General features: G+C 43.5%; 1 protein-coding gene across 8 annotated transcripts in view; it reads right to left on the reverse strand.

Annotated features, from left to right (window-relative positions):
- Positions 1-3,797: 3,797 nt before the first annotated feature.
- The window catches only part of STN1 (STN1 subunit of CST complex), a 49,062-nt gene continuing 26,826 nt past the window's right edge, over positions 3,798-26,033 (reverse strand). For 5 of the 8 annotated variants that reach the window (XM_032608203.1, XM_032608207.1, XM_032608202.1 and 2 more), the window contains 2 exons: positions 24,911-24,983; positions 16,105-16,871 (listed from right to left, as the gene is read on the reverse strand). In XM_032608203.1, the coding sequence (XP_032464094.1) occupies positions 16,714-16,871; positions 24,911-24,983 (231 nt within the window). In that variant the 3' untranslated portion in view covers positions 16,105-16,713. Of the gene's footprint in view, positions 4,041-12,334; positions 13,278-16,104; positions 16,872-24,910; positions 24,984-26,033 lie in introns of those variants that run through there. The other 3 variants (XR_004346184.1, XM_032608206.1, XM_032608208.1) reach the window with 3 other exon arrangements.

A 26,033-nucleotide genomic window follows, 5' to 3' on the forward strand; every position in this document is an offset into this window, starting at 1 on the left:
CCTTCATGTGCAATGTGTTGTTTATGTGTGGCACTGTACGTGCATTTTCATCACCAGACTTGTATATGTTTTTACAAAAGCATTAAGCTGTTCATTTTCCGTGGAATGAAACAGAAAGTTTGTTTTTATGCTCCACTGTGTTTAGTCTCAAAATGGCATTGCTGCTTGGCAGGGTCTATAAAACTAATGTGCAAAATATACTACACAAAACATAGTTAGGACTTGGGTAATTTCTAGTGCCATAAAAGGTGACTTTCCCAAACAAGTAAATATTATCATTCTCTCGTCTTCGAGTGGCCTTTTTTTTTTTTTTGCATGAGCATTTTCAGAAAGTTGGATTGGGAATGAGGATGTGGAACAGAAGGATCATTTTTCAGATACTGTGCTTTTCAGGTCTACAATTTCCATTTGACTCTTGCTTTCGTCAGCTATTGTCAGTGAGGCTGACGCTTTGAAGAATTGGTCTAAGGTGGGATATTTGGTATCTTGGTCCTGGCTGAACTCATCACAACCAAATTTTCTTCTTAAATGTCCTGTTTTTCACCTGTGAAATCCATTTCCAGTTTTAAGGGTAGTTGTTTAAGTCTGCTTGAAGAAAATCTTACATCAATATACATTAGCTACTCAGGCACTCATATCTAACAGCTAGAGTAGGATAGCACCTCCACGAGAGGTGTAACATATAAACTAGTTATTGCAGGACTGACTATTGAACTATAATGAGGGCATTAGCCCTGTGGTCACCAGGATTCCCATGTGGAATTATAGCTCATTGGGATGGGGATATTGTTGTTTGAGTTTTAAACATAGTTTTGAAGTTTCAATTCTTACAGAACAATGTGTAACAGAATCCTGTTTATGTAAAGGGATTTACAGATGTGTATCAGGCACTATCAGTGCCCTGCCCATTTCCCCTCAGCCACTGCAGAGATCTGCAGCTTCAGGGGACGTTCCTCATACAATTGCAGCCTCCGCCTTCAAGCACCTGTGTCTCTCTGTTTGCGAGCTTTCTCTGGCTGTATGCTCCAGAAGCTCTAGCCCCACAGGAGCAACTTACAACCATGAGGGATGGGAGTGGTGGATAAATTCCCTAACTTCCTTGTCCCTTGGACGATTCTGCGGTGTGTTCTACACAGTCTCTCACGGGGCACAGTGGAATTGAGACCACTTGCCCAAAATGCTAATCTGTTCATTAACACACCTTCATTGGCTTTCTCCCTTTCCTGTCTCACTTTCCCACTTCTTCACCATGCTCTTTGGATCATGTCCCTCCAAAATTACTTGCATCCAGACCACTGACATGGGCTGCTTTGAGGGGAACCCACAGTGAGACACTATGTAATACATATTAAATGATGTGGATTCACACCTAACTGATAATGGTGAAGTCAGCACAACTTGAAATGGCTGTCCAGCTCACAACAGTTGTTCCACTTACCACATATATGCTACCTCTTTCCTTTTGAAGAACTGTTCTCCTTCCAAAGGGAACTGTCTCCTTTGGCCGTAGTTATTGGGGATCTGACCAAAGCTATTAACAATACCCAATCCCTGGCAACTGTGATTGGTCTATGGAGAGAATGTAACCTACACTGGACAAATCAAAGACCTCTCCTGAGATTTTCTAACTGGTGCTACGGGTAGAGATCCCCCTTCTTCGCAGAGCTAGAAGCTATGAGCCCACAGCTCACTTCAGCCATCTCTCTCACCACATAGAGAAGCCTGCTCACAGTGAGAATGTATAGAGCTAATTCTCAGGCAGAGGCGAGGGATGAGTGACAAGAGCATCTTCATGGCATTTGAATCCCTAGGGCAGATGAACCTAAACCAGCTCCACTCTGCCCCTCACCACAGTTTGGCTATGTAGGCTGGCCTACACCTCATCACATGGGCATAAGCTAGCTAAAGTCTTTATCACTTACAAGCAAAGAACCCTGTGTGGATGTTTAACTCTGGGGCAGAAAGTTGGATTGGGAATGAGGATGTGGAACAGAAGGATCATTTTTCAGACACTGTGCTTTTCAGGTCTACAATTTCCATTTGACTCTTTTATACAGTTTTCAGATCTCTCTGGAATTTCTCATCTCTTCACCAAGTATATGCATCTTTTACTGTAGACTCTTTAACATATTAATCAAAGTTATTATAAAGTCCTTGTCTGCTAATTCTGACATCTGGGTTGTGTGAGTCTGTTTCTATTGACTGATTTATCTCTTGGTTATGGGTCACATTTTTCTTTTTCTTCCCATGTCTAATAATTTTGTAGAGTGAACATTGTGAACATGTTCTAGAGACTGGATTCTGTTATCTTCCTCTGATGAGCATTTTCTTCCAGTGGTGGATCACATCAATTAAAATTCGCTTGTAGGTTTGGTTAGGATGGGTCTATTTTAGTTTTAACCTTAGTGCTAGGGTTAATGCCTTAGTTGTGGAAAAAAAATCAAAATGGAATGGTATTGTTAAGAGAGCTCTGTAAACTGGAGCTGGGAGGACGTTGAAGAAGTGTGACTGATGCATCTCTCAGCCCAGATGGAATGTGAACTTTGACCACTTATTGTCTTAATGAAGGCTTCCAGAATGTCTGCCCAGTGTTCCAGAAACTCAAGATACTTATTGGACCCTTACCCTAAGATAACTCATGACAGCCTACCTACTTATTTGACCCTAAATAACTTGTGCACAACCTATCCCTTGAGGACAAATGTTTCCTTTCTTGCATTAGGATCAATCATAATTCTTGCCAACCAACTTTAACAACTTTGTGGCTTTTGCCTGTATAAGCCCCAGACTCCTTCTCTTCTCTGGAACACTCTTACTGTTTTACCCAAATCAGTGTTTCCTGAATTGAAATTCCTAAGACCCCAAATAAATTCTTTTCTTATTTGCAGCCTTCTTGGTCAACATAGTCAGAGACGTAGCCTTTACTCTTAAGAGTGTAGCCCTTCCATGGTTTCAGTTGAAAGCTGCAGTTGTTTACCAAACCCCTATCACTTGGTGAGACTTTCAGGTCCAAACTTTGTCACCCCCGTGATGGGCAATGGCTGAAATCTCTGCTCAATCTCTTCCAGCCATCAGCTGTTGTTTTTCCCATGGATCCCTTGGAGTCTCACTTGGACATATACAGTTCAAGAGTCAGCCAAGGATTTGAGGAGAATTTATACACATATTTGGGGGTTTCCCCCTCTGTGACTCTCTCCTCTCCAGAATTTTCACCACAGTTTCCAGCCACTCTATTTGTAAACTCCTTCTCAGAATCATCAGGCCACTAAGCCTGTGGCTTTAGTCCTTCAATGACCTCTACCCTGTGTGAGCTGACAGTGGTTCTCAAAGTGTGGTCCTTGGACCAGTAATTAGCATCACGTGGGGAATGGTTAGAAATGCAAAATTGGGGGCCCCATCCCAGACCTAGTGAATTAGAAACTCGAGGTGGAATCTAGCAATCTGTATTTTAACAAACTCTAGTTTGAGACTGACTGCCTTAGTGGTAAAGCTATAAAAATGTGGGTCTCACCAGAGAGGTTCCCTTCCTTTACTGTCTGGATGCCTTTCAGTGTCATCAAAATAGGGTTTTTTTTTGAGGAGGGGGTTCAGAATTTATTATTATTATTTGTATAAAGGATTAGCCTTAAAAGAGCTACTCTGTCAGATGAGAATTTGGGCATTCACTTTGTAGTATATATTTCATTCTATATACTGTTTGATCCCCCCCCCAAGCATATAAACTCTTTGTAATTTAAAAAATAAATTTATTTTAAATTGAGATTTGAATAAAATATTTGTGAAACCCTGAAAGCACCTTATAGTTTTACAGAACACAGCTTGAAAATCTCTAGCTTAAACCATGTGATTGACAGTATGGGCCAGGATTAGCTTCAACGGTGCATAGCAGTGTCTCCGTGGCAACTGTCACCATAGCATCAGGCCTATGACATAGGTGGTAAATGAACTTGTACAGAGTAGGGAGGAATGCAGTGTGGTATCTTCCTGGTCCCCCTTCCAGGAAATCCCAAAGACATGTCTTGCACCTTGATAGAGGAAGCCTGCAGGTAAGGACCAGATGAAAATGACCTCTCTACTAAGAGCAGTCACATTTCCAGCATTCCAACATGTTTTCAGAATGAGGCTCTTCTAAACTCCCATGGGTCAGATTCATATCAGCTTTGATTCATCAAGCCTCACACGTTAACCTTACCTGCTCACCTTCCCCAAAGTGCAGAGGGTCTCTGTTCCTCAATGAGAGGAAGGGACTCCCCCTCAAGAGCGAATTGACCTCTTTCAACTTCAAGAAGAGGGAATACCTTTACAGTATTCTCACCCTACCAGACGTGTAGAATGGAGAGAAAGTTCATCTAAAAACTCACCCCAGCTTCTCCTCCTTCCCCTGCTTCCACCCTGACAGACCCACTTGTGTTTTATCCACTGGGGAGCAGGCACTGGGCAGTACTTTTCCAACTTTAATGTGTACACAAGTGCCCTGGGGATCTTGTTAAAATGTAAATCCTGATTTGGTAGGTATTATGGGCTGAACTGTGTCTTCTCAAATTTCATATGTCGAAGTCCTAATCCCCATTACCTTAGAATGTGACTGCATTTGGAGATACAGTCTTTAAAGAGTTAATTAAGGTAAAATGAGGTCACTGAAGTGGGCTCTAATCTAATACGACTTGTAAGAAGAGAACACAGACAGACAGAGGAAAGACCGTGTGAAGACACAGGGAGAAATCAAAGAGAGAGACCTCAGAAGAAACCAAGCCTGCTGACACCTTGATCTTGGACTTCAAGCCTCCACAACTATGAAAAATAAATTTCCATTGTTTAAGCCACCCAGTCTGTGGTACTTTGTTATGGCAGCCCTAGCAGACTAATATAGTAGCTCTGGGGAGGGAACTGAGATTTTGTATTTCTAACATGCTCCTGGATGATGCTGACGCTGCTGGTCCAAGGACCACACTTTGAGTAGCAAAGACCTGGAGAATCAGATTCCTTTTTGTTTTATGGCATGGTCAGCAGCTTCCCAAATCACCTAGCAGGTTGGCGAGGAGGACACTTTTTCGCTAACTCTGCTTTCTTTAGGATGGATGAGGCAGTTGTTCTCAGCCTTTTTATATTTGCAGTATTTTTGAAATATTATAAATACGGTGGCACCTTTCAGGGGATGAGTCGCAGGTTAGCTTATGCAAACGAATGAAGTGGGCTGGATAAACAATAAGACATGATGGATGCAGTAGGTAAACTAGGGAGCTCACACCTCATCTAAAGTGGGCAGATCTCCTCTGTCTCCAAGCCAGAATATGAGCTTAATGTGGTCTGATTTCCCAACATTTCAAGAGAAGCTAGAAAATTGGAATTTTATATTAAATCTCTAGATGTTTAAACTTTTATTTATTCATTTATTTTGAGTAACTGAATTTTATTTTATTTTTTAAATTAATTTTTATTGGAGTAGAGTTGCTTTACAAGGATTAAAAATTTTTTTTTAAATGTTGGCAACTCTGTCAATTTATTTTTGAAATGTGAGGCAAAGAAGTCCCCTGAGGTCCTGGACATGTTATTGATCTATATCTTGTGTTGGGTCTTGTCTTATTTACATGTGTAAAAATTCATCAAGCTGTATGGTTAAGGCTTGTACAATTTACTACTTGCAAGCTATGCCACGATAAAATACCTGCGTTGGAATGATGCACATCAACATTAAGGTAGCTGTTACCTGTGGGAGTAGAGGCAAGGAGAGAATGGGTTTGGCTTCATCTGTATCTCTAACATCATGTTTTTTTCAAGAGACAGAACTGAAGCAGAGATGGGAAAACATTAATCAGCTGCCTCATCTCAGTGGTATCTAGGTTTTCTGCTTAATTATTTTCTGTAAGTTTGAAATATTTCATCATTAAACATCTTTAATATATATATAAAAAAACAACCTGAGAATACCAATACTGCATGGGCTAAACCAAATCCCTTGGAGGTTACTGAACCATATTCTCTTGGTCTTCCTCTGGGACCATATTGCTGTTTAGATAGGAATGTTTGCTGCCTTGCCCCAGATTTCCTACCTGCTTCAGTAAATACCTGCTCCCTCCTTGCCACCAGTGTGACATGATATCACCCCACCCACTCAGCCCAGCATCCCATATAACCTTTATCATCAGAAGTGGTGTTCTTAGCACAGGCTCAGCTGTAGCAAAAATAAAATCTATATATCAGCCTAAATTTGAAGACACCGTGTTGAGTACACAGTTCAGAGGCACCAGAGAATAGGCTTCTCTGATCATGAAAGCAGTACAGCCTAGTGGTTAAGCTCACTGGGTAGAAACCTGGCTCTTCCACTTACTAGTTGCATATACTTGGGCAAGATAGTCTTGGCCTCAATTTCCTCATCTGTACAGTGGGAATGATAATAGTACCTATCTATTTAGGTTTATGTGAAGATTTAAGTTGGTTGGGTGATTGATACATAACTGTTCAATAATCATTAGCTACTATTAAGTACTTAACATTAGTGTGATTTTACTTTTTTAAAATAAATTTATTTATTTATTTTTTGCTGTGTTGGGTCTTTGTTGCTGTGCGCAGGCTTTCTCTAGTTGCAGTGAGCAGGGGCTACTACTCTCTGTTGTGGTGCGCGGGCTTCTCATTGTGGTGGCTTCTCTTGTTGCAGAGCACGGGCTCTCAGCGCGGGCTTCAGTAATTGTGGCTTGCGGGCTCTAGAGCGCAGGCTCAGTAGTTGTGGCTCACGGGCTTTGTTGCTCTGCCATATGTGGGATCTTCCCGGGCCAGGGCTCGGACCCATGTCCCCTGCACTGGCAGGCGGATTCTTAACCACTGCGCCACCAGGGAAGCCCCTGATTTTACTTAAACCTCTTGGACTAAGTCTGAGGTGAGGCCACAGTGTTAATAAATTGATATCTGACCACAGAGTCTCAAAGGGAAAATATTTTCAACTCTGATTCAAGTAGTAAATGAGATAAAATTTTGTCATGCATAGGGAAAGAGAATCACAGAGGCTCTAGGTTAGTTCATTTACTGGTTGCCTCAAACCTCAGGGCAGGGGTGATGTTGCCAGGGCAGCCCGGCTTGTTGACATGCAGGGTTGCTGTTTGGGGCTGGTTGCTCAAGGTAATCATCCCAGGAACAGCACCCTGCCGGCGGCTCTGTGACCCAAAAAGGGCTTTAGCAGTGACTAATAAAGCTGTAAAGGATGCACACAGATCCAAGAAAATCCATCCCCTAAAGGAATATGATTTAAACTACTTCTCAGTTGGTACTTCTTTGTCTTTTTAACCACAAGCATTAAGTTTTTCTGTTTGAAATTCTAGTTCTCCCATGCTGTGTTCTCCAGAGAGGCTGTTTTCTCTGGAAAATCACTGAGACACTACTGGTGCCTGGAATGGGGAACAGGAGCTATTTGCCTCTGAGAGTGCGTTTCCTGTGTGGGCTTTTCCTTGTATTTCAGGAGATGCGCTCTTTCAGGATTTCTGCTGAATCCAGTTGAGAAGGCCCACAGATCTCCTGAGCCCTCTCTCCCTTCCATTAGTTTGAGGCTGCTGTGGCAATCACCGTGGTGTGTCTTGCAGACCTGGGAGTTACCCTGGCCTTTTCCACACTCCTTCACTCCTAAATCAGTTACCCACCTCAGGTCTGTTTCATTAATGTCTCTGTCATCTGTCTCCCTGCCACCGTCCCAGTTTAGGTCCTCACTACCTTCCCCTGGATCACTGCAGTCACGTCTCTCTGGTCTACCTGCCCCTGAGCCATGCTCCTCTATTCTGCAGCCAAAATATTCTTTCCAAAATGTAAATCTGATGCCAGCCTTCAGCTTAAAATCTTTTAATGCTGCCCTTCTGCCCACCTACACACTGTTTCCAGACTAAATGTTCCCAGTACTGCCAGAATCCTGAGTTGCCAAGAAAAATCCAGGACTTCCCTGGTGGCACAGTGGTTAAGAATCCGCCTGCCAATGCAGGGGACATGGGTTCGAGCCCTGGTCCAGGAATAACCCACATGCCACGGAGCAACTAAGCCCATGCACCACAACTACTGAGCCTGCACTCTAGAGCCCGTGAGCCGCAACTACTGAGCCCACATGCCACAACTACTGAAGCCCGCGCGCCTAGAGCCCGTGCTCCACAACAAGAGAAGCCACTGCAATGAGAAGCCTGCACACCGCAATGAAGAGTAGCCCCCGCTCGCCGCAACTAGAGAAACCCCACGCGCAGCAACGAAGACCCAACACAGCCAAAAAAATAATAAAATAAATAAATAAATAAATTTAAAAAATGCTCTAAAAAAGAAAATCCAGAGAGCTGGATTTTGATGTGAATTCCCCATCCTTCTTTTGTTTGTTTATTTGTAGAGGTATAGCATTTTACACAATAAAAAAATTACAAAACATTGCAATAAATCTGCTACCCACTCCCTGCTCCCAATTCCCTATCTGAAGAGGCCAACCCTGATACCAGTTTCTTCTGTGGTCTTTCAAACTACACTACACACACTACATTTTTAAAAAAAAATACAGATGGTAGCTAATTTTTTTATGTTGGTTTAATATTTTTAACCATAATAGTTCTAATATTTTTAAACTCCAAGGGTCAAACAATACCATGTGCACCCATGGGTTTTAAGTCATGTAGGCATGTGCCTATGATCCACTTGACTGAAAGTTCCCTGGAGATGGGGTTGGAGCTTTGTCTTGGCATCCCCTCTACACCTGGCACAATGCCTTGCGCACAGTTGGCACTCAATAAGTACACTGCCTATCCACTGAAACATTTATCAAGCACCACTATGTGCCTACTGCTGGGCCCATCACAGAATTCCAGGTGAACTGTGATGGGGGCAACCTCTGAGGGAACACGTGGGAACAGCTAGTTAAGTCTAGTTAAGTCCCAGAGCTCAGCTGGCTGTAGGTTCAGAACACGCCCACCTCCCATTTTCCCTGGTTACCTGGGTCCACAAGAAATGGACAGAAAAGGCAGATGACTCCCACTCTCAGGCTCGCCCCAACGGGGTGTGTGCTTGGGCTGAGAGCCCAGCCCCTGACGGAGTGCTAATACCAGCATTCTCAAGGCGGCTGCCATTCTCAGGAGCGGCGTTTCTATTTCTTGCCCTCCACAAGGTCAAGACAAGCTAGGACTTGACAGAAACCACACAGGCTGCTTGCTAACTCTTCCTGAGGTGCTGGGCTGGGCTGCCTGCTGGATGAGTCAGGCCTTTTCAAGCTTCTTCATGTTGGGAGAAGACTCCCTGTTCAGGTGGTTTGGAGCCTTCTCCTAAGTTAGATCCTCTTTGCTCACTTGCCTGTGTGGTCCAGGTCACCTCTGGCTGATCAGCATACATGATGGTTGCAGGACACAGTGATATTTTCAGTCCATGATAAGGTGGACCTCACTGAGGAAGCATAACGAACTCTTATCACATTGCCCTCCCCCATCCTCTGAGGCGGTAATTTCCAATTGTTTCCACAGTGACGCAGGACTGGTGGTTTGCGAGCGTAGTGTGCTCTGGGGGAGGGTCATGAGCAATTTCCCTGGAACCTTACCATGACACTGTACCTTTCTTTAGCACTAAGAGACCATTCTGGAATGCAAGTGGGTGGGAATGTGACCTTGTTCAAAAATTCACCTTGACTTGATTCTAACTGTAGTGATATGAATCCTACTCCCAAAACTCAGATGGGTGAGACATCATATTCCTTTTTTTATTTCAAGTTAGCTGGGGCTTGGCGCCTTCATTCTCTGTGCTGGAAAGAAAATAATTTTGGTAGTAGTTGGGTGGGGCAGGCTCTCCCCTTCTCTAGAGATGTGTGAAAAACCATCACATAAGAGGGTACGTGGTGCCTGGAAAATAGGTGATGTGTCCACTCTTCTGAGACCAAGTCTTCTGCTGATATCCCCAGTGTGTCCCTTTAGAGAAGGAGGCTTGCAGAAGCTTCCGTTCCAAGCTTGGGAATCTCGGCTGAAGCTGGGGATCATAGGCCAAGGCTTTAAGTCTGCAAGAGACACTGCAAAACCTCTCCACAGAAGTCCTGCCAACCTGCCACCTGCTGCAGGCACCATGGGCAGCACATTCTGGTCTGCAATGCCTGGATCCCACTAATCTCCAATCCCTCCCAGGCTCCAGGCTTCCAGAAAACATAAGTCAGCTTGTCTGCACAAACAACTTCTGGATTTGGCCTCCAGGGACTGGCCTCTTGCTCGGAAGAAGTAAAAGACAGGAAAAACAAATCCCATGCTAACAGCTCAATATATTATTCTGCCACCAAATTTATATTAGAATAGACTAATCATTCACAAATTTCAGTACATGAGAAAACTCAGTACTTATCACAAGTTAACTGTGCCACGTAGCACAGCTTGTGTGACACTGCTGTTGCTTTGCTCTAAAGTAGAGCTAAAAACAATGGACGGATGCTCTGTCCTCACCCCTACTTTACTTCCTCCATTCACTGATTTGTCCTCAGAACAAAAATGAAAAAGCTTCTCCCTGAGGATGCAATTTCTAGCCAAGACGATTACCAAAACGGGTGTTGCCCAATTAACTGTACCAAACCCCAGTCAATGACGAAAATGCAAGCATCGCCTCATTATGATAATTAGGCTATGCTGATTAAAGTGGAAGCAGCATTAAGACCATTTCTATTACGAAAACTATCTTCTCCACTTAATTAGCACTTTCTTAAAAACATCCTTAGTTTTTCACATTTATCTGACTGGGGACAGAGTCACTGAACCAGAGCTGAATGGCGTCTGGTTTATGAGAGGTCTCAGTTCATAATATGGTGATTGATTTTCAAAAGATTGCTGCCTTCGTGTATTATATAACATTTGGGCAGGCATGCGTCCAAGCACTTGAAGTAGCAAATTGGGAACACTGAGGTTTGAGTTCTTCAGGATGTTTATTCCAGCTGTGTATTAGCTAGGACCTCAGTGTCCGGCCTTGGCCTGTTTCTGCAGCTGACACCGCTGCTAGAACATACGACCCGGGCCTCCCTCAGTCTCTGCTGGAAGCAATGGCTAACGTCCAGGGCATAATGCATCTGTCTCAAGGTTGCCTGGAATGAACAGATGCTTGACGCCACTCATACCTAAAGACGTAAAAATGTCAACAAAACCCAGAAATTGTTTTTACCCCTCAGATGCACACTGATGAAGACTGCTGACCTCACAAAGTGTGGGTGAGCTTGTGACTCTGTGACAGCCCTGACAATCAGAATGCCATGGAAGTGACACTGTGCGGCTTCTGGGGCTCTGCTCAAAATGGCCATGCAGCTTCTGTCTGGGGTGTGCTCTTCCTTGGGATGCCCGCCCTGGGAACAGGGCACACTGTGAGGAATCCCACATTTCAGTGGTTTGGGGTATATTCAGGGTCGTGCATACATCATCACTGCCTAATTCCAGAAAATTTCTGTCACCCCAAAAAGAAACCCTGTACCACCCACTCTCCTCCTGCCCCTACTAATCTATTTTTTGTCTTCATGGATTTGCCCGTTCTGCACATTTCATATAAATGGAATCACACAACATGTGGCCTCTTGTATCTGACTTCTTTCACTTAGCATACTGTTTTCAAGGTTCATCCATGCTGTAACACGTATCAGTACCTCCTTCCTTTTTATGGCTGAATAATGTTCCATTGTATGAATATACCACATCTTTTTATCCATTCATTAGTAGTTGGACATTTGGGTAGTTTCCACTTTTTGGTTATTAGGAATAATACTGCTGTGAACATTTGTGTACAAGCTTTTGTATGGAGCTATGTTTTCAAATCTCTTAAATTCAAGTACTTTAAAATCACCTATTAATATTAAATGGTACATAATACATAAAAATTAAATGATACTGAATAATACCAAATGATATATAATTTAAATAATTCTTATTCATTAAAGCAGCTTTCCTCAGAGCAGCAAACCTGTTCCCATATAGTAATTCAGACATAATATGAAACACTGGGTAGACTGAAAGTCATAAAATGGCACTATTTCAAACCCAGGTTTTTCACTAGTTTACACAAACCTTTCACCACATCAGTCTGAATTAATGAGACACGACTTTACTGTTTCTATCTAAAAAAAAAACTAGGGCTATTATGCAGTCTTCAAAATTCCTCTTTTGACGTTTCAAAGTAAAACCTATCTTTTTTTTTTTTTCTTGCAGTACACGAGCCTCTCACTGTTGTGGCCTCTCCCGCTGCGGAGCGCAGACTCTGGATGCGCAGGCTCAGCGGCCATGGCTCACGGGCCCAGCCGCTCCGTGGCATGTGGGATCTTCCCAGACCGGGGCACAAACCCGTGTTCCCTGCATCGGCAGGCGGACTCTCAACCACTGCGCCACCAGGGAAGCCCAAACTTATCTTTTTAATTTGACATACAGGGAGAGGCTGGAGTCTCTTCAGGAATTTGGGGTTTGATTTAGAATTCTTGTGAACACGTAAACCCTGGGACTGATCTGTTTGGGTTTACCTAATAAAAGTTCAATAAAAATAGGCTGGTTTTTTTTTTTTTAATTCTGGATTAAGTAAAAACTCACTTATGTGGGAGTTTGGGATCACATTTAGAGCCTCAATCAGTAGACTGTTATGCAAATGAAAACTCTATTGCAAGGTTCTTTGTCCACAGACATGATTTCCCTTCAGGTTGATTTCAGGTTGGTCCTGCTTCTCTCCCCAGTGCCTGCTGCTGTCTTCTCCAGCAAGCCTCACCACGGTCTTCCTGAGTTTGCCTGTGTGCTTCTTGTAAATCTAGTAAGGAAACAATGAGGTGCTTTTCTGGGGGCAGTTGCTCTACAGGCCACTTGTAGAGAAGAGACCAAGCTAATAAAAAAGTGTGGATGTTTTCTCCAGTGGAAAATTACAAGTTTGCTTGGTTTTCATCCTTGGCACCAAGTCTTGGGTTCCTCATCACTGAATAGACCTCTTTCCGCTCGACTTTCTCCCAGCCAGTGTCCTGGCACACTATCAGAGGGGGAAATAATTAGAAAGAAGTGTCTTATAGGGATGAGAAGCAATGGTAGCTTACCAGATGGGGATAATCATGGATCTTCAAACAAACCCTCGACCAGACAGAACACTATTTGTCTTCTCGCCTACATTAACTATACACAGTGTTCACAGCTCCTGAAACATGTACGCACCGAGAGAGGGGGAGGATGTCTGCTCAGCTTCCCTCCTTTTCAGGCGAACCCCTTGGTTGCTCTTTGGTACATGAGCGGTGACCCAACTGTAGCCCCAGAGAGTTTTCCAAGAGCTTCCCTCAACTTCTCATAGTTCTTCTGTTGCTGTGGAGGAAAGAGTCTCATCGCATTCTTGGTTCACTCATGATTTAGGTTATGTGAGTGGGGGGTGGGAAGGGAGAGATGGCTTTGTTATTTCTATATAATGACACTTGCTAATTGTAAAACTATCAAAGTATAGATATGTAGGTTAAAAAGCATCTGACATCTCACTTTTCAGGGGTAATAAGTGTGTCACTCTGGTGAGCATTTCTGGTAATCTCTGTTTGATGTGCATAATTATTCATAAGAATTTGTCAAATATATTTGTGAACATAGTTCATCCAGAAGCTGACCCTGAGACAAGGATCAGAAAAGAAGCAATTCATTTGCAAGGTGCAGCAAAAGGTAATGGAGAGTGGGAAAGTAAGACAGGAGGGTAAGGTAGCCAATTAAGGGTGATCATCAAGTTAGCTGCTGCTGTGGGTGGATGGAGCTTAATCCCACAGAGAAACTCTGGAAAGTGCTGTAGAACAGGAGCCTCAGAGATATCTCAGTGGAAGGGTGAGGGAGCAGAAGTATTTATACCCCAGGTCCCACTGGCTGAGACTGCCCCTGGTGGGTGTTAATTCTGAGTACTTCCAGCCTGAACAGCCTTCCAAGACATTGGAGAAAGTCCCCCAGGAAAGAGAGGCAGCTATTAGCACGTGGAGGGCAGCCAGACACACACATAGAAGTGGTATTGCTTGGAAGATGTGCCAGGCACAGTAGGAAACAAAACAGAGAAAAAGTTCTGCCCTCATGGAGCATTTTTTCTATTAGGGAGAATAAATATTGAATAGTAAGCAGGGTAAGTAAGAAACGTATGGAATGTGTTCCACGGTGACAAGGAATGTGGAGAAAAATAAGTACTGTGGAGTTCTGGGGAGGAGGGAGAAGGGGTTGGTTGGCAGGCCTCACTGAAAAGGTGACACTCAAGGAATGACCCAAAGGAGGGGAGGGGGAAGCCCACCACATGGTTATCCAGGTGAAGAACATTCCAGGCAGAGGAAACAGCAAGGCCAAAGGCCCTGAGTCAGGAATGTCTCTGGCGTGTGTGAGGAACAGCAGGGCCTGAGAAGCTGAGCAGAGAAGGGGAAATGGCAGGAGAGGAGGCCCTGCAGAGCAGAACCCTGGTGACACTGTGCTACCTCAGGTGCCGGAAGCAGAGGACAGCAGAGTCTGAGTCAAGCTGTGCTGCTGTGCTGACAGTGAACTGAGGGGGGGCCAGGGGCGCAGGGAGGGCAGCAGGAGGCCCCACAATACCCCAGGTGGCGGCGGCGGAGGAGTGAGATGCTGCCGCCATTGTGCGCAGGTCGGATGTGGGGTGTGAGAGAAAGGAGTCAACGGGTTTGGCCTGAGCAACCTGAAAGATGGAGCTGCCTTTTCCTGAATCAGGGAAAACTTCAGAAGAAGCACATTTGGGGTCAGGGGTGGTAGGGGGCCTGGCTTTGGGCATCTTATGTGTGTGATGTCTGTTGGACACCTAAGTAGGACTGTCAGCAGAAGGCTGAGTGTAGCTCAGAAGTTCGAGGAGGTCCGAACTGGATGTAAACTGGGGAGTTTGTCAGCATACAGATGATCTGAGACTGGCTGAGATCCCCATGGGAGCAAGCTAAACGGAAAAGAGGCCTGGGACCAAACTCTAGGAGTGGAGTGGTCAACTGTATGTACGTGTATACACACTACATTTATACAGATGGATATGCAGAAACACGCTCTCTGTTTAGATATATACATACACACACAGGTAGTTTCAGATCAGTGGTATTATATAAACAGATCTCAATTTTCTTCCCACTAAAACTCAATTTTCTTCCCACTAAATCTACTGGGAATCCTGCTCCATGGTGAAAATATCTGTCTGCTCCATTAAATTAATGGCTGCATAGTATTTCATAGTGTACATTACCATAATTAATTTTCCTCTATAGACAAATATTTTTCCCAATTACAGAATTTTAAATTACACAGCAATGGGCATCGTGTGCATTCATCCTCTCCCATCTATGTGACCATCTCCTTGGGATAAACCCTAGAAGTGGGGCAGCTGTGGGCAAGGATGTGCCCTTTTTATGTTCTGGTGCAAGACTCCTTCCCGGCAGCTCCAGTCATCTGAGATGTATTCAATACGGATCAGCTGCCGACCTTACGGAAGAACTACTGGGATGTCATTCCAGGTAAATTCCGTTCTACAGGGACCCTTCTCAACACGGGGCAGCTTTCTGGGTAATCGCTGTTAGGAACCAGGCACAGAGGTTTAGGGCAAGTCAGAAAAGTCCAAGACAGGAAGCAATCTGTCGGTACTAGCTTTTGGTCTGACATATGGAGCTACAGTCAATTTCTAAGTGCAAAGCCACTCCATTTCCACACAGAGCAGCACAACGCGCCAGGCCTGCAGGCTCTCCAGCAGAGCCATTAAAAGCTTATCACATCAAGTGCAAATGCAGCAGCCAAAGGCAGATGTGCCTTTTGTGAAATGACTGGAATTAACGCCATGTCTTCCTCCGAACTTTGTTTTCGCTGGCTGGATTTGTCATCGTCCTGTAAGAACAAGCCTATTACATACCTCGGATTTTTTCCCTTTACCTTGCTGTTCCGAGCAAAAGCATGACCCATCACCTGTCTGGGCAAATACTGAGTGTTTGGATGTTGTCAGGACATCCTGCACGTTCAATGGTAACCTTGAGAATAACATCTACCACTGCCAAGTAATTGGTCAGCAGCCTCTGCCAAGAACTTCAGGGTATTAAGGGATAATGTATTTAGTCACAGTGTCCTCAAGCACAGGGAAATGTACTGAAGCACCTTTTGATTCAGAAGGAAAATAAGGAAAACGACAAATACAGAGCCATGCCTCGGATCCTGTTTATTCCTGTCGATGCGTTGGTCTGTAGACAGAATTCAACCCAAGACTCTGGACCCATCACTGGTGTTCGACCCACAGAAACTGTAGGTCAGCGACACTCATCCAGGGAGAACTAGTCCGCTATACCAGGTTCTTAACCATCAACATACACCAAGAAAGTACATGATAGTCTGAAGTTTTAAAAAGTGTCTGAACTTGTGATCTGTATGCTCTTCAGCTCCCGCAGTACGAGCGCCTTTTCCACGGGATGCCCCTTTACCACAACAGAGCTTCCAACCAGTTCTGCTATCAACAGTTTCTTCCTCTTCTGCTCTGTGAGTGATGCTTGGTCCAGCCAGGAGGCCAATGAGAAGGGTTTTCTTGTATGTCGTGGCTGAGAGAAGTCTTTTCTCCCAGGATACAGCAGGCAGAAGGCAGCCTCCAGAATTCATACCAAGTTCCATTCTTCAAATTACCATATTTCATAGTTTATTATGAGATAATTGCCACCAGGCCTATAAGCCTCAGCACCATGTTAAAATCAGAGCCCGGGAGTGAACGCCACCTGTTTTCTCCTCCTCCCCCGCTCCACTCGTGCTGCCTGCCGGCCTCTCCTCAGAACGCAGTGTAGTAGTTCTCTGTGGTGCTGACGATGTCACTCTGGTCCTCCAAGAGCTCCAGCACCTGCCGCAGGACAGTTTCACTCAGGACTGGGCTGAGGCTCAGGCGAGCACAGGCCAGGATGTGCAGGAAGTGGCAGCCCTTCTCCACGTCTGCAGGAAAAAGGGAGTTGGCTAAGCTTGGACACACCTGTCAGACCCTCCTCTCTCTCTCCTGTCCTCTCCTCTAAATGGAAGTCCTTCTTCAGAGTTCCTGGATCAGAACCTGCAGCTTAATAAGATCCCCAGATGATTCTTATGCACATTTAAGTAGGAGATGCACTGGTCTAGCTTATCAGTGAGAACGAACCAAAACACCTGTTCTCAGGTCTGTGCCATGGACCACTGCTCGGGGATGCAGGCCTTCAACCTTCCAGGATTCCCAATCAATAATTTTACACTCATAACCCAGTGGGGATTTAGTGCTTGGTAGGCTTTTTTCTCTAATGAAGTTACATGTACGAGCACGTGCATTCAGTTCTAACCCCCTAGCTTCCCAGGCGGGAGCCCTCTTGTGGCTGACAGCAGAGCCGGCTTGCAGCAGCCTCCAAATTCCTTCTGTAACTCCTGGACGGTGGGACTGCGGTGGTGACCTTTGGCCTGTTCTCACTCTTCTCTGCCTAGGCTTCCAAAAAGTCTGCCTGTGACGGCTGTATTCTAGGAACCTCTCACCCTCTACCCAAAACAAATGAGACCATTCGTAGCAGTTCAGGACGAGTGACCGCTTTCCTAGTAGAAATCAATGATTTGGAGTAGTGGTATTCACACTGAAGTTATGACCATTAGAGGATCATGAAATCAATTTAGTGGGTTGTGGTTAGCATTCTTTTCTTACCAAACAGACTAGAATATGAGATTACAGAATGTATTGCATTTTAGGTACGATAAACATTGAGAAACTTTATATTCAACTATACATGCATATGTATAGTTGAAATAAAATTTATAATAAAATTATATAATTTCCTAGGTGATGATGTAAAATTTATTTGTAACATCGAGTCAAAGTCAAACCTCATTCCTGGAAACAAACCCTCCCCAGTTTCCACCAAAGCCCCATTCACAGGGCCAGGCCTCTCACCGCCATATCCCCAGCATCTGGCCCACTAGTGCTCTGCACAGTCACTGAATGTTGTTTTCAGGTGATAAAATGCTTTAGGCTCCAGGAAAATCCTCAAAGAGGGGTTGTGGTGATGGGCAAAGCATGCTTGAGATTCTGTGCACCTTTGTGGCTTTGGGCAAGTCACTGCATCTTTAAGCCTCAGTTTTCTGACCCATGGGGAGTGGGGCTGGGGGGCACCTCTGAGGTCCTTCCCAGCTCTAAGGGTCAGGGATGCTCACAGGCAGTGGTCCTGGGCTAACAAAGACCTGCAAATTCTGACCTCTAGTGGCTAGTCAACTCATTGTTCCTCCCGACTGGGTTACTGTTGGGAAACTCGCCACCTCCCCTGGTCTCCACATTTCCAGGCTATTTCTTCAACATTCATTCGATCAAGATTCCCTGAACACCTACTACATGTGCAGCGCTGAGCAAGGAGGAGCAAGGACAGAGTGCAGACAGAGAGCTGACTCTGGAGTCCAAAGGACCCGAATAAAAATGCTGGCTCTATGACTGGGGCAAAGTGGTCCAGGTCTCTCAGTCCGCATCCTCATCTGTTAAATGGGAAGAAAAGCACCCACTTCACTCATGGTTGTGTGGGTGAAAGGAGACCCATGGTGGGGGCTTCTTCCATGGAGAATTACTATGATTCTATCGTCATATCCATAACCTAAGAAGATGCACATAACCTTGTCCCTGCTCTAAAGAAGCTTTGACTCTTCCCGAGAGGAAGGGTTGATGACGGAGGGTGAAGGACTCCAACCAGACTGGGCTTGCACACAGCAGAGAGGAAGCCCTGGGAATTTCAGCACTGCTCGGCTTGTGATCTTAGTTCTTTTAAGACCTGGGTGCTCAGGCTCAGGGCTCAAGGTGACTTACAGGCATATGTGGTCAGCAATGCTGACTGCCCCAAAGGCCTTAAACTAATTCTTCACAAAGGCCATTCTGCCGTCGAGGGTTGCCTGGTAAGGCTGTTCACTAAGTGACCTTCCATTCACGTGGGGAGAAGGATTGGTGTTAGTTCTTTAAATGTTTGGAATTCACCAGTGAAGCCATCAGGTCCAAGGCTTTTCTTTGTTGGGAGATTTTTGATTATTGATTCAATCTCCGTACTATGTATCTATTCAGACTTTCTATTTCTTCAGGATTTAGTCTTGGTAGGTTTTGTGTTTCTAGGAATTTCCATTTCACCTGGTTATCCAATTTGTTGGCGTACAATTGTTTACAGTACTTTGTTATAATCCTTTTTATTTCTGTAGAATCAGTACTAATGTCCTCATTTTCATTTCTGATTTTAGTAACTGGAGTTTTTTCTCTTTTTTCTTAGTCTACCTAGCTAAATGTTTGGCAATTTTAGGGATCTTTTCAAAGAACCAACTTTTGGTTTCATTGATTTTCTCTATTGTTTTTCTATTCTCTATTTCATTTATTTGTGCTCTAATCTTTATTATTTCCTTCCTTCTGCTAGCTTTGAGTTACTTTCTTCTTCTTTTTCTAGTTCCTTAAATTGTAAAGTTCTATAAGTGTTCTTAGCTATACAGTTCCCCTCATACAAAGCTCTTCTGTGTCCTAGAAGTTTTGGTACTTTGGAATTTTGTTTTCATTCATCTCTAAGTATTTTCTAATTTCCCATATGATTTCTTCTTTAGTCTACTGGTGAAGAGTGTGTTGTTTAATTCCCACAAATTTGTTAATTTTTCAGTTTTACTTCTGTTATTGACTTTTAACTTCAGAAGATGCTGGTTGGAGAAGATACTTTGTATGATATTTACCTATTAAAATCTATTGAGAATTAATTAATGGTCTCTCCTGGAAAAGGTCCCACGTACATGTTGTATGCTGTATGTATGCTGTTGTCAGGTAGTCTTTTGTGTGCGTCTGTTAGATCTAGCTGATTTATTGTGTTATTTAAGCCCTCTATTTCCTTACCTTCTGTCTAGTTGTTCTATCCGTTATTGACAGTGGGATACTGAAATCTCCAACTATTATCATAGAACCACTTACTTCTTTCAATTCCGTCAGTTTTTGCTTCATATATTTTGACGGTCTGTCATTAGGTACAAAATGTTTAAAATTACTGTGTCTTCTGGCTGTATTGAACCTTTTATTAATATATAATGTCCTTCTTTGTCTCCTGCAACATTTTTTTTATTTAGTTATTTATTTATTGGCTGTGTTGGGTCTTCATTGCTGTGTGCAGGCTTTCTCTAGTTGTGGTGAGCGGGGGCTACTCTTCGTTGGGGTGTGCAAGCTTCTCAGTGTCGTGGCTTCTCTTGTTGCGGAGCATGGGTTCTAGCCGCGTGGGCTTCAGTAGTTGTGGCACGTGGGCTCAGTAGTTGTGGCTTGCAGGCTCAGTAGTCGTGGCTTGTGGGCTCTAGAGCGCAGGCTCAGTAGTTGTGGCGCATGGGCTTAGTTGCTCCGCAGCACGTGGGATCTTCCCGGACCAGGGATCGAACCCGTGTCCCCTGTATTGGCAGGCGGATTCTTAACCACTGCGCCACCAAGGAAGCCCTCTTGCAACATTTTTGATTTAAAATTTATTTTGTCTGATATTAGTATAACTGCCCCTGTTCTCTTTTGGTTACTATTTGCATGGGATATATTTTTCTGTCCTTTCACTTTCAACCTATCTGTGCTTTTGGATCTAAAGTGAGTTTCTTGTAGTTGGCATACAGTTAGAGTTCTTGGGGTTTTTTTTTCAATCCATTCTGCCAATCTCTGTCTTTTGATTGGAGAGTTCAATCCATTTACATTTAACCTAATTACTGATAAGAGGGACTTACATCTGTCATTTTGCTATTTGTTTTCTATATGCCTTATAGCTTTTGGTCCCTCAATTCCTGCATTACTGTCTTCTTTTGCGTTTAGTTGATTTTTTTAATAGTGAAATGATTAAAATTTCCTTTTGTGTATATTCTAGAGCTATTTTCTTTGTGGTTACCACAGGGATTACATTTAGCATCCTATAGTTGTAACACACTAATTTGAATTTATTCTAGTTTAACTTCAATAATATATAAAACCTCTGTTACTTCTCCTTTGCAGCTCTGTCCCCACCCCTTTCAGTTGTTGATGTCACAAAACCACAACTTTATACACTGTGCCCAAGAACACAGACTAATAATTCTTTTAAGTGTATTAGGCTCCTAAGATTCTTGGTTTACAGGTTACTTTTCTTTTAGCATTTTGAATATATCAGCCTACTGCCTTCCAGCCTCCAAAGTTGCAGATAAGAAATCTGATCATCTTACTGATGTGACAAGTTGTTTTTCTCTTGTAGCTTTCAAGATTCTTTCTTTTGTTTTGACTCTCAAAAGTTTGATTATAATGTGTCTTGGTGTGCTCTCTTTGAGTTCATCTTAACTGGAGTTCACTGAGCTCCTTGGATGTTTATATTCATATCCTTCATCCTATTAGGGCCGTTTTCAGCCATTATTTCTTCAAATATTCTCTCTGCCCCTTTCTCTCTTCTTCTGGGACTCCCACAATGCATATGTTGGTCCATTTGATGATGTCCCACAGGTTCTTTAGGTTCTGTTCACTTTTCTTCAGATTTTTCCTGCTCAAATTTGCCTTTGAATCACTGGTAAACTTTTCACTTCAGTTACTGTACTTTTCAGAATTTCTTTTTGGTTTCTTTTTAGCTTTTGTGTCTCTGTATTGATATTTTCTATTTTGTTCACCCATCATTTTCGTAAGCATCTTTAAGACAACTGTTTCAGAGTCTCTGGGTAATAAATCTGCCATCAGGTCTTTTTCAGGGACAGTTTCTGTTGCTTATTTTTCCCTTTGAACGGGCCATAGTTTCCTGTCTCTTTGAATGTCTTTCGTTTTTAGTTGAAAACTGGACATTTGAATCTAATAATGTGGTAACTCTGGAGATTAGATTCTTCACCTTCTGTGGTGTTTGCTGCTTTTTGTTATTGTTTTTATTTTTTTGGTTGTTGTAGGCTGTTTCTGTGCCAAGGAGCAGCCTGAGATGGAAACCTAAGGTCTTCTCAGGTCTATTTCTGAGCCTGTGACTTTCCCTGGGCATGTGTGGTCGCTTTCTAATTTTACCCATATATGCAGGTGCTTTTGAATGTTCTAGTCTTTCTTTTCTGGCTCCAAAAGAGGTAAAAAAGAGAAATGAAGGGGTTTAAAAAAAAGGGTGCCAGTCTTTTAAATCTCCTGGAAGTCACTTCAGCTGTTGAGTGAGCAGCTTACAACAATGGGAGGAGGTACAACAATGGCCACCCACCTCTCTGCCTGCACCTCTGTGATCAGAAGCAGCAACTGGTGATCAGAGCACAAATCCCTGATACATGGAGGACTGGGTCCTTTTGTCCCCGCTAGCTCCCACAAGCTCTGTACAAACTGCTCCAGAAACACATGCACAGCCCCCTGCCATGTAGCTGGGGATGGGGGATAAGTAGCTGCTACTAAGATCTGAAAATTGACTGAAATTAACCCCAATTCATTGTCCAAACCTTCCTCTGGAAGTTGCTAACCTTGATAGACTCCAGAGTTCCAAAATAGCTACATCAGACAGATGCAATTGTTGTCTAAGTGGAGGGAAGGATTCTTGGTGTTCTTACTCTGCCATATTCCTAAGAGTTTCACAAAACACCAATTTATTTCATCCTCATAACAACCCACGATGTAGGTACGATTATTATCCCTGCTTTGCATATAAAGAAACTGAGGCACAGAATTGCTCAAGGCCACACAGCTACAAAGTGGCAGAGCTGGGATTCAAACCCAAGCAAGGTGGCTCCAGAGCCCAGCTCTTCACAACTATGCCATGCGGGCCATCTTCAGACAAACCCTATATCAGTGCTTTAGGGACCAAAAACTGGCCCATGTTTATAATCCTTTCATTATTGTAGGTTTACCCTCTGCTGAAATATTCATAAGTAACTAAAGGTTTTAAGTTCTCCTACCAATCATACTGCCAAGGAAAACTCAATGCTATGTTTCATACTGAAAGGTTAGAAACAAACTAAAGGTTCAGTAGGAATACTTAAATAAATGGTCGAATATCTATCAATACATATGGTGGAATACTGTGCAGCCATTAAAAAGACAGGTACTTTTACACATACTGTTGCTGAATGGCTGCTACAAGCCAACGTTAGATTTAAAATACAAGCTATAAAACACTGAGTATTGTATGCTAAGCTTTACTTATGTTTTTTAGAAAGGATAAACTATACAAACATGCTTATAAGTGCATATAACATCTCTAGAAGGATATGCCAGAAACTAGTAACACCCACTGCCTTTGGAAAGGGGAACACGGAGCCTGGGGCTCGGTGTTGGGAGGGAGTCTCACTTTTTCTCTGTGTGTTTTTGTACTTTTTGACTTTTTATCCTGTGCATACATTATTCAGAATAATGTTTTAATGTCATAGGTATTTCTTATGAAAAGGGGTGGCTGCAACAGACTCTGACAGTTCCTACAAGGTATGTTTACTGGTATTCTCAGTTACTCATGCTCCAGAATTTGTCTCCTGGGAGTTTACTAGTTCCAGGGAATTGGCTTATGTTTTTTAAAGGCTCCCATTTATAGACTGAGAACAAGAGCCTGTCCACCTTGACACACACACTCACCAAAGCAGAAGCTGGCCTGTGGATTAGAAGTGGATATATAACCTGCCACTTTATAGACCCTCAGGTCACCAAGGCTGTTTGGTTCTCCTAAGAAATGAAGTGTGAATTGCTTTCATTTGCTTCAGCAGGCCCTAGGATCACTTTAATCCACTCTGTTCCTAATACACATCAAAATAAGAGTCTAGCCAGATGGCTTGGGACTACCATGAGTGCAGGAATGTCACCTGGGGACCAGCCTCTCCTCTCATCCCTTCTCGGTTGAAGAATCCCACATTTCACAGCTCTAAAAAGCTCCTTAAATTGTGGATAGGTGGTTTTTCCCCCAACTAAAGGATATTTATCCTTCTTGTTCTGAATGAAGTGAACAATAGTTAGAAACCTTGCATTAAAATAAGAGATTTTGCTTTCAGTTTATTTTAAGACCTGTTGTCACACCACTCTGGGAGGTGACTTCATGGGTCCTTACAAGCTAAATAAGGCTGCATACCATAAACACCAGGGCTGGAGATCTGGTCCAGCTCCACCTGCTGACTCAGCCTGGAACAGGTCCAGGCCCCAGGGATATATGGGCTTTAAGGACTGGAGGTGGACCTCCTGGGAGAGAAAGAAAGCAGAATGAGGAGGCCTGTGCTCACTAACAAGCCTTTCCACTTTCCTTCTGGCGTCATTTGTTGACATATGCCAACATTTGTTAATAGCACATGTTTGCAAAAGGTAGACTTTGAAAAGTCACCTTTAAGAGCGATCAGTTTACACAGGATTTAAACATAGGACTTATGCTTTCTTCTCTTTCTAACTAGTATGAAAATGGTAATGTCTGTTATCAGACTCTCTACAGTTTGAGTTTCTAACCACTAGGGGCTGATCTAACTCCACTAAAACCAACTATTTTCTCAACCATTTCTTTTGCAAATTATCAGGTTTCAGGATGACTGAATTACACTGTTCACAAACTGTAATGTCTAGAACCATTCCTCCCAACGTTGAAGGGCTTGATGTTAGAAGAGAGGAAAATGTCAGGTTTGGGTTCAGAGACAAGAAGGAAGAGTGGAACAAGAAATAACACAAATTACAGAGGACACGAAACCAGAAGGATGTTAAAAAGTCCTAGCGTAACAGCTGACCTTGCTGTATCAGAATCACTTGAGGAGCTCGCCTGTCTAGCCCCCATCCCAGCCCCTAGTGAATCAGAATCCCTAGGGGTGGGACCTGAGTATTGTATGTTCAAAAAAGCTCCAAGGTTGACTCTTACGTGTGGCCCATGTCAGAACAACTGTGCAAGGCTAACGCTCACTTTAGGAAGGAGGAGTCTGAGGCTCAGAGAGGGCAGGTATCTTGACCAGTCATGCTTCCACGTTGTTACTGGGAAAGGTCCCAGGTTTCCTGACTCTCCATCTAGTGCTCTCCGGGAGGGAACAGCCCCCTCCAGGGCACCGAGACACATGTACATTACACCACTTACGATTTGGTTTCTGGCAGTCTTCTTGAATGATCTGGTGGATCTTTCTGTGTAATTCTTTGTCTTCTCTGGTTACCTAAATAGGAAAAACAGTTCGGAAAGAAATGTTAAGTAAAACAGAGGTTGTGTCATCCAGACACCCAAATCAGTCTTTAGGATAGTTTCTAAAGATTTCATAACAATCCTCATCCCTACACCAATAGAGTGTCGCTTTTGATACGTGGCCAGCTGTCAAACCAGTTCTGTCCCTAAGTAGCTCACTGCTCTGAAGTCCACCCACAGGCATATTCCCTCGGGAGGTGGTTTACCTCCTATCATGGTGGGGGCCATGATAGAAAGAAAAGCTGGAATCCCTTGCTTTCAAGGAGCAACTTTCATCTTAAATATTCATAACACATTCATAAAATTTCTCTTATTCATTATATTCTTGAGGGAGGCACAAGTGATCAAACCCGAGGACTCTTTCCTCTTGTGTTTCTTCTTTTCTATCTTGGGTTTCACATTCCTTCACCCAACCATAGGGGAAAAAAACAAAAGAAATAAAACTGTAAGGCAAAGCTAGCAAGAGAGTAAATCTAGTTTATGAATGGAAACACTGTCTGTTCTCAAAGGCAAACATAACCAAGGTTCCTTTCTCAGCCAGCTCCAGTAAGAGGGAAGCAGCCATCAAATGGGTTTCACCTTCATGTTCAACAGTAAATCTAAAATCAAAGAGAAAGAAAGGAAAAAAGAGGAAGAAAGGGGAAAAAAGGAAGAAGGAGAAAAAAAAAAAGTATGCAAACAAACACATATGTCAGGATGCTCCCTGGACTGATGGACTTGGAATGAGCAGATTTAAGAATGGGGATTCTGATAAGGACCCTTCTCTGGACTTACAGGGTGTTGGGAAGATTAAGTAAGGTAATGTGGGAGAGCTGCTGAAAGCTGGAAAGCACTATACAGAGAAAAGATAACTCTGTCCCTGAGGCAATGCCCTCAGGAAAACAGAAACCTAGGAGCCAGGGTTGAGGTAGCAGTGGGGAGTGAAGTCAGAGAAGGGGGGTGGCTCTGCTGAGGAAAGTAGAGCTATTAGAGCTGGATCACCCCATTCCAGCTCAGACTGATTCACAGGAGGAAGTGCCCCAGC

Source organism: Phocoena sinus, chromosome 16 (assembly GCF_008692025.1).
Source record: "Phocoena sinus isolate mPhoSin1 chromosome 16, mPhoSin1.pri, whole genome shotgun sequence".
NCBI classification, from domain to species: domain Eukaryota; kingdom Metazoa; phylum Chordata; class Mammalia; order Artiodactyla; family Phocoenidae; genus Phocoena; species Phocoena sinus.